Source organism: Paramormyrops kingsleyae, chromosome 24 (assembly GCF_048594095.1).
Source record: "Paramormyrops kingsleyae isolate MSU_618 chromosome 24, PKINGS_0.4, whole genome shotgun sequence".
NCBI lineage: Eukaryota > Metazoa > Chordata > Actinopteri > Osteoglossiformes > Mormyridae > Paramormyrops > Paramormyrops kingsleyae.
This window is the reverse complement of record NC_132820.1, coordinates 16450336-16464906: the sequence shown is the minus strand read 5'-3', so window position 1 is coordinate 16464906 and position 14571 is coordinate 16450336. Positions and strand designations below refer to the sequence as shown.

Below are 14571 nucleotides of genomic sequence, written 5' to 3'. Positions count from 1 at the left end.
TGGGTCGGTGGAGGGAGTACTTTGAAGACCTCCTCAGTCCCACTGACACGCCTTCCAACGTGGAAGCAGAGTCTGGGGACTTGGGGGTGGACTCCCCTATCTCAGGGGCGGAGGTTACTGAGGTGGTTAAAAAGTTCCTCAGTGGCTGGGCCACGGGGGTGGATGAGATCCGCCCGGAGTTCCTTAAGGCTCTGGATGCTGTGGGGCTGTCCTGGTTGACACGCATCTGCAGCATCGTGTGGACATCGGGGGCAGTGCCTCTGGACTGGCAGACCGGAGTGGTGGTCCCCCTCTTTAAGAAGGGGGACCAGAGGGTGTGCTCCAACTATAGGGGGATCACACTCCTCAGCCTCCCTGGTAAGGTTTATTCAACGGTTCTGGAGAGGAGGGTCCGCCGGATTGTCGAACCTCGGATTCAGGAGGAGCAGTGTGGTTTTTGCCCTGGCCGTCGAACAGTGGACCAGCTCTATACTCTCGGCAGGGTTCTGGAGGGTTCATGGGAGTTTGCCCAACCAGTCTACATGTGTTTTGTGGACTTGGAGAAGGCATTCGACCGTGTCCCTCGGGGAGTCCTGTGGGGGGTGCTCTGGGAGTATGGGGTGCCAGGCTTCCTTTTAAGGGCTGTTCGGTCCCTGTATGACCGGTGCCAGAGCTTGGTCCTCATAGGCAGCAATAAGTCAGACTCATTTCCGGTGAGGGTTGGACTCCGCCAGGGCTGCCCTTTGTCACCGATTCTGTTCATAGTTTTATGGACAGAATTTCTAGGCGTAGCCAGGGTGTTGAGGGTGTCCAGTTTGGTGACCTCAGGATTAGGTCTCTGCTTTTTGCAGGTGATGTGGTTCTGTTAGCTTCATCGGACCGTGACCTTCGGCTCTCACTGGGACAGTTCAGAGCCGAGGGTGAAGTAGCTGGGATGAGAGTCAGCACCTGCAAATCCAAGACTATTGTCCTCAGCCGGAAAAGGGTAGAATACTCTCTCTGGGTCGGGGATGGGGTCCTCCCCCAAGTGGAGGAGTTTAAGTATCTTGAGGTCTTGTTCATGAGTGAGGGAACAATGGAACGGGATTTCGACAGGTGGACAGCGGGCGCTGCATCGGTCTGTCATGGTGAAGAAGGAGCTGAGCCAAAAGGCAAAGCTCTCGATTTACCAGTCGATCTACGTTCCTACCCTCACCTATGGTCACGAGCTGTGGGTAGTGACCGAAAGAACGCGAGTGCAAGCAGCCGAAATGAGTTTCCTCCGCAGGGTGGCTGGGCTCTCCCTTAGAGATAGGGTGAGGAGCTCGGTCATTCGGGAGAGACTCAGAGTAGAGCCGCTGCTCCTCCGCATTGAGAGGAGCCAGATGAGGTGGCTCGGGCATCTGCTTAGGATGCCACCTGGACGCCTCCCTGGTGAGGTGTTCCGGGCATGTCCCACTGGGAGGAGGCCCCGGGGAAGACCCAGGACACGCTGGAGGGACTATGTCTCTCGACTGGCCTGGGAACGCCTCGGGATTCCCCCAGAGGAGCTGGATGAAGTGGCCGGGGAGAGGGAAGTCTGGGTTTCCCTGCTGAGACTGCTGCCCCCACGAACCGACCTCTGATCAAGCAGGAGATAATGGATGGATGGATGGATGTAAATCACCTGCCCCTCAGGGCCCACCACCATTGTGGTGTGGATTGGGTGTGAGTGGAAGGAGGCCTTGGCATCTAGGTATGGTCAGTCTCACCTCAATATCATAGTATTAGTTCTGGAACCAATCTCCTAGAGAGGGGCTGGACTCTATTCCACTCTGGAGGTGCCCTGTGTGAGACGTGCCGGGCAGGTGTGTATTCTCATAGCCTCCCAGTTCTCTGCTTGTACTTTGCAGTTCACCCCAGTGACCAGAGGGTTGACTCACTTTCAATTATAGTTGGGGGATGGGCTCTGTCTGCTGTCTGTGCTTATGCACAGAACATCAATTCAGATTATCTGGCCTTTTTAAAGACCTTAGGTGGGGGGTTGGAAGGCACCCCCTCTGGGGACTCTGTTGTTCTACTGGGAGACTTAAACACAATGAAAACAGTGAAATCTAGAAGGGTGTGACTGGGACAAAAATCTTAGGCTGTAGCTCAAACACTCAGAGTGATGGACACCAGCAGGGAAGGGAGTCAGCAGGCTGCAGGAGGCCTTCCGAGCTTGGATAGCTAGAGGGACTCAGAGGCAGCTGGCAGGTACCGGCAGGCCGAGCAGAATGAGACTCCGGCAGGTACCGGCAGGCCGAGCAGAATGAGACTCCGGCAGGTATCGGCAGGCCGAGCAGAATGAGACTCCGGCAGGTACCGGCAGGCCGAGCAGAATGAGACTCCGGCAGGTACCGGCAGGCCGAGCAGAATGAGACTCCGGCAGGTATCGGCAGGCCGAGCAGAATGAGACTCCGGCAGGTACCGGCAGGCCGAGCAGAATGAGACTCTGGCAGGTACCGGCAGGCCGAGCAGAATGAGACTCCGGCAGGTATCGGCAGGCCGAGCAGAATGAGACTCCGGCAGGTACCGGCAGGCCGAGCAGAATGAGACTCCGGCAGGTACCGGCAGGCCGAGCAGAATGAGACTCCGGCAGGTACCGGCAGGCCGAGCAGAATGAGACTCCGGCAGGTACCGGCAGGCCGAGCAGAATGAGACTCCGGCAGGTATCGGCAGGCCGAGCAGAATGAGACTCCGGCAGGTACCGGCAGGCCGAGCAGAATGAGACTCCGGCAGGTACCGGCAGGCCGAGCAGAATGAGACTCTGGCAGGTACCGGCAGGCCGAGCAGAATGAGACTCTGGCAGGTACCGGCAGGCCGAGCAGAATGAGACTCTGGCAGGTACCGGCAGGCCGAGCAGAATGAGACTCTGGCAGGTGCGAAAGCAGGAACTTGGGTTTGGGAGGCCAGGTGGAATGCTCTCAAACATGGGTGCTTCACTTACATTTGGAATCGATTCTTGAACATTTCTCTCAGGGTGGGCAAGGTTAAAACTGAGCTTTCAAACCCCATTCCAAAAAATCCACATACAGGCAACCAGCAGGAAAACCTCACACCCCACTCCTCGGGCATGTGAGGGACCAGGCAGGCTTCCTTATTGGGGGACTAGGGGCATTCATTCTAGGCAATATTTCTGCAGAGTGGAAGTTGTGGTATAAGATTCTAAAATCAGGTTTGCTGTTGACTGGGGGGAAGGGTGTTGGTGGTGAAAGTAGCAGTAACTTGGAATAAGCATACCATGATCATTGCTACATTCATTTTGCTCATTAACAATTACAACATGACCTGGATATATGAAAGGCGTGGGGAGGCTCACTGACACTCTCAGCCACTGCACCATTCCTCACTGGATATCTGAAAGGCGAGGGGAGGCTCACTGACTCTCTATGCACCCTGCACCATTCCTCACTGGATATCTGAAAGGCGAGGGGAGGCTCACTGACTCTCTATACACCCTGCACCATTCCTCACCGGTCCTCCTCCTCTCTCTGGATCCGAAGCTGCTCCTGCTTCTCCTTCTGCTCCCGTGCCAGCCGGCGGTTCTCCGACAGGATCTTGGCAGCCTCCTCAGCGGAGGTGGAGCCCGCGACGGGCTTCGCACCCGAATCTGCGGCACAGTTGGCAGTAAGGCACCGCGCTGCTGTACGAGTAAAACGAGGCACTCAGACCGGGGACAGAGAGGGGGCAGCCACCCACTTAACGTCCTTTATGCCCCCCCCTCTCGTCACTGCTAAAGAGCTCATTCACGCATCCTTCACTACACACATTCAGCCTGAATAACTCACCCATTTGGCAGCATTTCAGCACATTGATTTTCAGTACATTAATTTGGACAGCAGGGGGTGGCAGAGCGCAACAAAACAGTGACACTAGAGGGTGCAATACCAGTCAGTCTAGTGAGGCAGAACTTGAAGGACAGCTTCTTAAATGTCGGACTTATCAGGTCTTGTTTTATTGTTTTTATTTTTTAATTTAACACGTTCCCATTTTGGTTTTTCTTCATAACTAATTAAGCCAAATCAGTAAAAAAAAATAAAGGAATGAAGATGAGGGAAGCCTCCCTACACGTCATACCTGGGTGTGGACGGGTCACCCACCGTCTTTGGTCCTGTTAGGCGCTATGCTGCCCCCTGGTGTATCCTGGCAGTACGGTGGGAGCAGCTGCACTGGGGAGCCGTCCTTCTGCTTGGCATCCCGCTTACGGAGAGTGGGGGGGCCGGTGGGGGTGAGCGCGGGCCGCTGGAGCGGAGGGGCCCTGCAGCTCGGCTGTGGGGACGGTGGCTGCTGTCGCCCCGTGGTGGGTGAGGGGGGGCGATGGCATGAGCCCTGCCTGTTGGGAGGGTGGGGGGTTACCTGAACTGCAGACCCCTGACTGGCAGGAGGCGCCGTTTCCTGTTGTCTCAGCTGCTTGAAAATGAGGTAAAAGCTATAACATCCTACCTGGCCGAGGCAGGAGATGGGGGCCTCCTCTGGGCAATGAAGGGGGCCCCGGGGCCCGGGGAGGTGGCACGCGGCACGCTGGATGGGGAGGCGGGCCGTTTGGCCCCCGGGGATGAGAAGCGCTTCTCTTTCTCTTTTTTCTGCTGTGGTCAGAGTGAGGGGGGGGGGGAGCATTCACATGTCAGTGCCTTGAAGGGTCAGCTGAGCGACACAGAGTCACATGGCGTTCATTGTCATCAGGATTCCCTAATCAGGACTCCTCAGGGTGTCACTTAGGGGGCACAGGAGTACCAGGTGTGAGCTCAGTGCAATTTAATAAAGGGGCTTCCATGCCCCCAGTACACCTCAATTACCCAGTTTCACAATGGGGAGACTGCAGGCTCCACTGAGAGTCACGGACACACGATACTTAGGGGGGGGCATCAACCAAAGAATACCTTAGGCTCGAGAGATGATTACTCTTACAATCTCCAACAATAATCGTATTACTATGAGGTTACCCAACACGTGCCTTTGGGGTTAATTTGACCCAGGGGTAGGTGTGAGAGTTAAGGAATAAACTGGGTTGGATGGAGTACAGTGACAGGGCTGGAATAAACTGGGTTGGATGGAGTACAGTGACAGGGCTGGTTAGAGCCACTGTAGCTTTAAAGCATCTCTGACTTGCATGCTGATTGAACCTAATAGGCTGTCTTTCCATTAACCTACTTCACAGGTAAAAATAGTCCTGCCTGCATTCCTACAAATCGTTACAGTCCCCGTGGGCCCCCACCGTAAGGGGGGGGGAGGGGGGTGGTTGGTTAATGTCTATCTTTCAACATATCACCATAAAGGGGGGGTTCACCAAAACATTTAACACCTGAATGAACCTTATAACCAAAACAACACATTGGAGAATCAGAAAGTGTGTTAAATACAGCACTGGCATCCCATCTTCAGTGTCCTGTGCTCTACAACAAAACAGAACAGAACAAAAAATTTTTACATTTCACTTTATTCGTCTCCATGGAGATAATCTCTTCTCACCTACCCCATCTCGCTCTCCCAGAGACACACAGACACACATACAGGTGAGAGCAAATTTGGGGGTAAACAGCACAGGGTCGGCCAGCATCCAGCGCCCCCCCCCCCTTGTTCAAAGGCCCAACGGCAGCATCAGTGTGCCGAACCAGCAACCTTCCGATGGCGGGCAGAGAATACCAACCTGCAGAGCCACCCCCCCTCCCCGGAACACCGCACTCTCTATGGCTGACTATGCTCCTGTACTAGATAAGCACTGATCTGTTAGACGAGGGGGAGGTGCTCCAAGCTACTGGACTGTATGACGCCGCCAGCTGGCAGAATTCGCAGCTCCTCACGCTGTGGTTATTTTCCAGGTCACGCTGTAAACATGGTAAACATGAGCGATGTGAATTACGCTGCCCATGTTCTGCCTGTCCGCCTGGATGTGGTGCTTTTGGGTCCTACCACTGAAATAAAGGACTGAGGAGACTGTAGCAGACAAGAGGGCAAGATCCCCCCAAATCCGTGAGGCTGGCAGCCTGGGATCACCGGAAGCCAAACTCAGGGGACGTCGGACCAGTCCAATGAAACCATCTTAAGGTGAAAATATGTAATATGACTATGGTATAACAAATTTAGGCTTTAAGTAGCTTAAAACAGTAGTAGTTAAATGGAAAAAAACAGCACAACATGTTGTTAAACACAGCCGGAGATACAATCACTACAAAGACTGAAAGCATGGCTGCATGACATCACCCAGCATCAGTAGACTGTACCGAACACCATATCTGCAGCTCAGGAACAGATCAAAATTCAAACTACTGTATGCGCATCACTATCTCACCATTGTGAATTCGAAACATAAGTAAAATTTATTTATTTATGAAGCGCCTTTCACAGACAAGAGGTCACAAAGCGCTGCACAGCACTAAAACGCTTGGTACCATCGAGATGAAACAAGGAAAAGTACATTAGCAAAAACACTACTAAAAAAAAAAAAAAAAAAAAAGACTACAAGCAAAAGACTAATCAACTCCATTTAAACTGCCTGCTTAAACAAAAAGTCGCTTTTTATACGAGTCATCTGACTCAGCCGAGTGCGATGCCAGCGAGAGACCATCTCAAAGTCAGGCTGAAAGGCACAATCTCCGCGTATCTTCAGCCAGGTACATGGAACAAAGACCCTGCAGCCCAGACCTAAGTGCCAGACAAGCAGTGCAAGAGCCCACTAATGTATTTGGGCGCTTGCCCATCCAGAGCTCTATAGGCGAGCGGCAAAATTTTAACACGGATTCTATACTCATCCAGAAGCTAATGCAGTGCGTACAATTTCCGGGTAATATGTGCTTTCCGAACAGATCAGGTTAAAAGCCCGCAGTAACATTCTGAACTAACTGTAAGCGGGGAAGGGAAGATTTGCTTAGACGTGTACAAAGCATTATAGTAATCAAGTTGCAACACATGATCGAGCATCTCCAGTTCCGATTAGGAAACTACAGTCCGTAATTTGGAAATGTTTCTTAACTGAAAGAAACAAGAGCGTGCAACAAACCTTGCATATGAATGTAGGCTTAGAGATTGGGCTATGATAACCCCCAGATTACACACTGGATTTGGCAGCTGGAGAGACGGAAGCCATCTTAACACTCATCTCAGAGTGATGGTTAGGAGGAGCAACAATAAGGACCTCAGTGTTTCCTGAATTCAGCGGCGGGTAATTGTTGCAGAGCCAGTTCTTAATCTGTGACGGGCAGTCAAGCAGAATGGATACTTTATTGATTTGATTAGGTTGAAATGAAACATAGAGCTGAATATCATCTGAATAAAAGTCGTATGAAATACGCTTAGGCTGAGGAGACGATTAATACACTTAAGAGTTGATAATCTGAGACAGAGGAAGGATGGAACCAGTCCAAGAACCGAACCTCGGGGCACTCCATGTGTCAGAGGAGCAGTAACCAATGAAAAATCTGCAAAACCAACCGGGAAACTCCTATTAGTTAGATAGGAGGAGAACCAATCCAGATTCAGTGACCCTCATAGACTGCTTTAACCCATTAAGCCAAACTATTGTAAAGCAACGAGCATCTGTATCACTTTCCATAATCTGACCACGCTCCTAAAGTGACATGCAGGAAAAATGAGTGGGACTGAGCATTATTTAGCAGTTTCCTAGCACCATAACCAGCGGGCAACACACACACACACACACACACACACACACACACACCAGGGCCAGTCCACTTGTTTTTCCACTTTTTTCTCCCCATTCCAACCCTCAGTATAATTTGCTAGCTGCTATAAAGTACGTACTGCTCCTGTGCTTTACTGTGGACACCTGCCCCCTCAGCACAGCTCACCTGTGTTCCATCGCTGCCCCCGGTGACGGGAGAGGGGGACTGCGCTTTCTGCCGGTCACCGCTGCGGCTGGTCATGGGAACACGGGTTGAGGCTGCATGGGAGGAGAGCAGAGAGTGATCAGCTTGGGAGGGGATGGAGGAACAGGCCAGGAAGCGGAGTGGGGGGGGGCTGGAATGGGAGAGAAGCTGAATTGTGCAGCTGGTGAGTGGGGGGCACGAGGCGGGGCACAGCGGGGGACCTTCACGGCCTGGGACCTTCACACGGCAGCGAATCACAGGACGCCTCGCCAGGCTGTGATTGGCTGTCTGGCAGGGGATGGGAAGAGCTTCTTACTTTCCAGGTGGAACATAGACACCAGTGAATGTGTCTGACACTCATGTGACAGCATGAACCAGAAAGTACAGGCTGAATACGACGAGGTCATGGGAGTTCCACTGAGCAGTGACACGTAAACAAGACAGACGGAGACATTTGACAAGCAGCTTGGTTTCACTGGTCCAAATATTGACAACACAGATGAACACACACACTGATCTGCATTAGCCTTTAAAAAAATCAATACAGGCTTTTCAGCTTTCTATCAGCACAAATCAATATGGTACACAGGGGCTGGTACGCAGAGCCGCTCACAAACAGAAAGCTGACACTATGCACACATTTCGCAAAATGAACCCTGTGTGGAATTTGTTTGCGGTAATGCAGCTGATTGAGCATGAAACAGAGGTAACTTTTACAAAATTGAAGTGAGCACTGGCAGTCTGCAGATTTCCCTGCTCAAACACATCTGAACCAGCTAATGACCAAGTTTAGTAGGCGTGTCTGAGCATGGAAACCCGCAAACCGTATCGGAGACTGGCCCTCCACTGCGCTCGAAGTGACGTAGAGGTGAGGGTCAAAGAGCAGGACCAGCCGGGTCCTGAACTGACTGGGGTTAAGGGTCTTACTCATGACATCACTCTGCCGACTACCTTCCGATAAATGAGTGCTAATGTGCTGAGCCAGGCAGACGACTGATAACTGGGTCATTCATACAGAACGGGCTTTAAACAAACAGTGACAGCAATTTGTATCCCATCGGCTGGTCCGCAGTCACGGCCTTAACTATGATTTACTGCTAGAATGTGATAATGTGAGGTACATACGTACGCTCAGAAGAAGCCAGTATGAATAAAGGAGGACGATGCACCTTTTAGTGGGTGTGCGGGATTTTTCTGTAGCACCCAAAAACAGGCCTAGTTACAGCCAAGGGATATGCAGCCCTGCAATGAAAAGTAGCCGTTGTCTTCAGCAGCGCATGTTTTATAGAATTTAAAACTTAAAGTGTGAATTCTTTTTGCTTCGATTATTTCTTCAGATATTTTGCTATTTTTTTACCTGGCCATTTTGTTAAGGGCAAACTGAACATCCTTAATACTTGGTTTTGCCAACCGCAATACAAAAGCTGAAATATGTAGCAGTTTGTTATATTGTAACATTGTAAAATTAGTAGCATGGGTTAGGTTTGTGTCATGGCGGAAGGCAGTGGCAGCACTCGAGATTTTTAATGTTAAGCAATGTTGAATAATTGATATGGTTTTCATATGTTTATTTTGAATGTACAAACAAAATGCATTGTTATTGGCGGTTTTCAATATAAAACTTGAAATAATAATACTTGTGAAATTATTTCAATGTGCATCAGTACCTTTTGAACTTTTGCAGCACATTTTAAACAATACCACGATAATACTGATATTACTGAACCATGATAATTTCGTCACTATCATCGCGATACTAATTTTTCATATCCTTTCATCTGCAGACTTAACCAGCATGCGAGAGCGGTGGTACCACGCAGTGCATGTGGAAAGGTGCCAATCCCACAAGCACCTGCGGGACAGGCGGGCATGCAGCAATACCAGGGAGCTGCCAATCATTTCATGGCATGACAAGATTCACGTGATGATTGTGTCAGTAAATCACACCCCCACCTGAAACAACAGAACAGAGAAAGGGGAAGGCAGAGCCACACAGGAAAGTGTGATTCGGTGTCATGGGTCACGTCACAGGCTTCAAGGCCGGGTCATCCACGTCCAATGCACTCCCGGGAGATAGGGGGCGCTATACCACCATTCCTCTGTAAAAGCAGACAGTGGAGAGCGAGGGCCGTCACGACGGCGAATAACACACCTCTCTCCAGGGAGGACGAGGACAGTCGCTTGCTGCCTCCGCCGGAGTTCGCGTTCTGTTTGAGGTGGGAGGTGGTCCGCCGGTCCCCTGGAGGAGGGACAAAGACAGGATGGGGGGGTGGGAGGGGACAGAGTCCATCACAACAAGCTGAGACTTCTCCAGAATGTCTGTATAATGTATGGGACACACATACATCACACCAGGGCAGAAGACAGACAGACACCATTAATCCCTAAAAGGTGAACTTCCAATGGTCTTGTGTGCCTGAAAGAAAGGCTTTGCCTCACTGACATTATACCACACATGGGTGTTCCAACCACCATAAACAACACACATCTTAAATACGTACATGACTGCAATGTATTAAAGTCAGAGATTCAGCCCTTTAAATAAATCTGATGTGCCGAGTAGAGGCTCAGACGCAGTTTAATCACGCTAAGTGCGTCAGCAGGTGAGGAAGCGTGGAGAGAGGGACGTCGAGGGACGTCGCCACAGCTTTCCTGTGACCTGATGATTTTTCATTCAACACACCAGGCTTAAAGCTAAAAATGGTGGTCAATGCACCACCGGAGGACACAAACTGGCAGGAAGTCCTGGGAAGCTGGGTGTCCGCAATGACCTGAACACAGGTGTAGAACAATGGCACAGATGGGAAGCCGTGACCGGGGGGGGGGGATATTTAATGGGCATGGCAGAGGAGGGTGTGGGCACCACACATGGTGGGGTTGTGAAATAACTGGCACCCTGAGGTGTCCCGTTGTTCTGAATGTCACCTAGAGACCCACATTACACCCCCACATGCCTCGGCGTCATAGCACCCCCGCACACGTCATAGCACCCCCGCACACGTCATAGCACCCCCGCACACGTCATAGCACCCCGGGCCCACACCTGTAGTCAGTCCTGTAGTATCATTAACATAAAAATATCTGCTGGTACCTTGACAAATCAGGCTATATAAATTATATTTAAACCAATAAACAAACAGTAATGTATTTATAGTTTTAAGGCCTAAGCGAGAAAAGCACATAGATGCCTGCATATGACACTTAAAGGCTTTTAAGAAAAGAGAGTGGATGTACAAAGCCATCAGGGAGGCGGGAATCTCTGGACTCACACGAACTAGATGCCCTCAGAATGACAACAATGTATTCCCAGTACATTTCCCCCCCAATCTAAAGCCTACTCCCATCACAAAATCTAAACTTTACAATCTCTAGCCCGGTCACCAGGTTCTTCACATCTGTGTTTGTGGCTGTCCTTTCACGTGCCACCATTACATGAGACTCTGCTTCAACTGCAAACCTGGTGACTAGTGCAATTTGGCTCAGAAGGAAGCTAGATGGAGACTTTTGTCCATATAATAAGTGGTAATAAGATCCACCAAATTCACAAGGTTCACAAGGTTAAATGCTTCCCTTTATTGCCGCTAAGCAGTGCTGCTTCAATCCTGGTGCAATCTGTCTCAAAATGTGACAAATTCCAGATCTTCACCCAAAAAATGCGTCTGCTAAATATGAGAAAAATCCCTCAAATACTTTTTAAGTTATCGCGCTATAGAAAGTGTCTATGGCAGAAGTGCACCAGTAGTCTGGGGATTACAATAAAATGAGAAGCTGCTGACGCGCAGGGCCCCTTACCAGTTTCTGTGGGGCCTCCCGCTCCCCAGGACCACCTCTTCTGATGCTCCAACCTGTGGCCGAGTGGTCTCCTCAGCACCACCTCCTGGTGCTGCTGCACAAAACAGAAAAAGAGCTGTATGTTGGGTACCGTGGGTAACCATTACCGTAGTTAAAGTTGCCGTGGACTGCCCCTCGAACCTTTAGCTTCATTAGGGTTGGGCTCACTGGGACACCCCGTGACTAAGACTCGCTATGTGAACGTGGCCTCCCCACCTTTTTTGCAGGCCTGCGGTCCCAGGGCGACCAGCCATCAGCAAGGAAGCGGCCTGGTTTGCTAAGGGACATGACATCACACTCCTCCACATTCGTCCCGTCCAACAGAAACGGAGGTGACACTAAACCAGGCCACAAGCATAAATGCTAAAGCACTTATGGAAGGCGCACCTATATATAAACGCTGCCGGGAAAACCACAGCCCAAAATCGGGGCTGGTAAACTGCTCAAGGTCTACATTAACGTCCTTACTTTTTACCCATAATTAACATGAAATGTGCAGTTACTTGCATCATGGAGTAGCAGTTCCCTTCAGCGCAGCCCCCGTCTGCCGCCTCTCAGTACTAACAGGTCCGCAGCCCTTCCTGTAACCTGCCACGCTGCCCCCCACCAGCACACGCCCCCGTCCCACCTTCTCGTCCGCCCGCGGGGTCCTCTTCCCCTCCGTGGCAGATCGGCGCTCGTCGTGTGACATCTTGCTCCAGCGCTCTGTGCCCTGGGATTCTCTCGAGGCTGGTTAAAGGGGTGGCAGGGGAATTAGACATGAACTGAGCCCACCAACAGTCAGCACTAATGAGGTACAAGGCAAGATAGCCATCTTTTTGCTACTTCCCCTGCCCCCGCAAAAGACTTAACATACATAGCTAATTAGTCCTGATTCCAGACCACACTGCCGGGTTGGTCACCACAGCTGGAACTGGAACCTCACTGGCATTACCAGTACTAGTTATTAAAAGACAGCCACGGGTTAGATTTGTTTACCCATCTCAGTACCTTGCTTTAGCATTTGCTAACCGTTACTAGGGCTATAATGGTATACATATTCATTGTGACCTATTCAGTACATCGTTTTCAGTTCAGTACACACAATGAAAAGAATGAATACATTTACTGACACGGGTGGAACCTAAATCCACAAGACGATGTTGAATATGGAAAAGCGATACGATAAAAGTGGCTTTGAGTTGGTTACGGCTAATGCTTGTCACAGTTACAGTCTGCCGTTTCGGAACATATTCGTCTCACAATAAAATTACTCCAGCACTGGAGAGTGAGTAGCTCTTAAAACGAAGACTGTCTGTTGGCTCTATTACAGCAAACTTGGATACATGTTGCTAGAAATGTATCCAACATGCTAATTCATTTGAGACGATCATGAGTGTGTGTACAACCTGAGCGAGGCAGAAACAGCCTCTGCAAGTTAGTCTCCCAGTGGCATTTATGGCACTTCGGCCAGGAAATTCTGCTAGATACACGATTCGGTAATTCATCATTTTTGCTGCGACTTTATATTTTCATGATGTGCAAATAAGCATCTCTTAGGTTTTGTTACTCAGGCACGTCGACAGACACATTGCCTTTTGTTTACAACTCTTCCTAATTGTGTTTGCAGTTTGAATAATAAACAATTTCAATACAAATTGTTTCCCTGCTCTAGTGAAATTGCACCAAACCACGAACTCAAAAAACGACATCTGTGCCAAACTGTGAATTCAGTGTACTGCTGCACCCCCAGTTGTTACTATGACAGTCTGTGCTGAATCTGCCCGGATAGTGAACAGAATCACATGTAAGGGAAAATGAGGTAACCCCCCCCCCCCCCCCCCCCACTTGGTGCTGGTGTTAGCACACCCCCCAGCCCCTATACAGAGGGAGCTTATCATGCATTGTGTCAGTTATTGTCAAAAACATTCAGTCTTAGCATTACGTCAGCAAAGCCCAACGGTAGGGCCGCGACGGCAGCTGGTGTGCGTCTGGATGTGCGAGGGGCGGTAGTGTGGACCCGTGTGTCCCCTACAGAGCCCACCACACATGATCGCGCACGGACCTGCGTGTCACACACACCCACGCGTCACTCAAGATCCGATCAAACCTGTCATGATTTACAGTGGGCTAATTAAGGGAAGAGGGAGGGAGAGAGAGGAGAGAGAGCTCGACTGAATATCGAGAGCGAGAGAGAGAGCGCAAAAGTAAATTAATCCAAAAAGAATGCGAGAGTGAACAAAATCGAGAGAGAGATGCTGGAGGATCAGCCTTTGGAACACAACACCCTCCTCTAAGCTGCGTCTGATCAGAAGCTGCATTACTGCATCGATCACCTCGGATCGACGCTTTAGCCGCAGCAGTATAAATGCGACGGGTGTGTGCGAGACCGCACGGTCCACCTACCTGTCCGGCTCCCTGGGCTCCTGGTGGCACCGATCCCGCTGGGCTCAGCCGCCTGGCTCCGAAGCCCCCCCGCCTGAGCTCGCGAGGCTGCGGACGGCAGGAGAGCGCAGGCGTCAGGACTGCAGACGTCGCTGCACGTCTGCTCTGCCTCACTTCCCACAGCGGCATCTTGACCCGCCTGGACCTCTTCCCACGACCTCCACATGCATCAAGCTGACATCCAGGCCCATCCCCCCCACCCCAGCTCAATATCAGAAAACTACAGGGACCCTGGAAGGACAGCAGATCACGCAGAGTCCCCCCCTCCCCGCTTTCTCGGGTCACAGGGCACATTGACTTATTTGCATTTATTATGCTGAAAGTGACTGACAGCCCATTTCCTTACAAGTCAGACATTCAAACGCAGTTATAATGAGTAACGGACATTAATCTGGGCTCCAGCACACAATGGCCTCTGTGCCATAACCCCTGCAATGTGGAGGCAGCTTCAACACGCTCTTCCGTTCTTCCCTTTCTAATGCTAGCCACACTCGATGGGCTGGAAACCGCTGCG

General features: G+C 50.8%; 1 protein-coding gene across 7 annotated transcripts in view; it reads right to left on the bottom strand.

Moving 5' to 3' along the window:
* Positions 1–14571, bottom strand: part of LOC111860557 (uncharacterized) — a 31779-nt gene that overhangs the window by 11303 nt on the left and 5905 nt on the right. For 5 of the 7 annotated variants that reach the window (XM_072706305.1, XM_072706312.1, XM_072706307.1 and 2 more), the window contains 9 exons: positions 14019–14105; positions 12262–12362; positions 11595–11688; positions 9955–10041; positions 7785–7876; positions 4423–4565; positions 4080–4312; positions 3454–3589; positions 3268–3336 (listed from right to left, as the gene is read on the bottom strand). In XM_072706305.1, the coding sequence (XP_072562406.1) occupies positions 3268–3336; positions 3454–3589; positions 4080–4312; positions 4423–4565; positions 7785–7876; positions 9955–10041; positions 11595–11688; positions 12262–12362; positions 14019–14105 (1042 nt within the window). The remainder of the gene's footprint in view (positions 1–3267; positions 3337–3453; positions 3590–4079; positions 4313–4422; positions 4566–7784; positions 7877–9954; positions 10042–11594; positions 11689–12261; positions 12363–14018; positions 14106–14571) is intronic. The other 2 variants (XM_072706308.1, XM_072706309.1) reach the window with 2 other exon arrangements.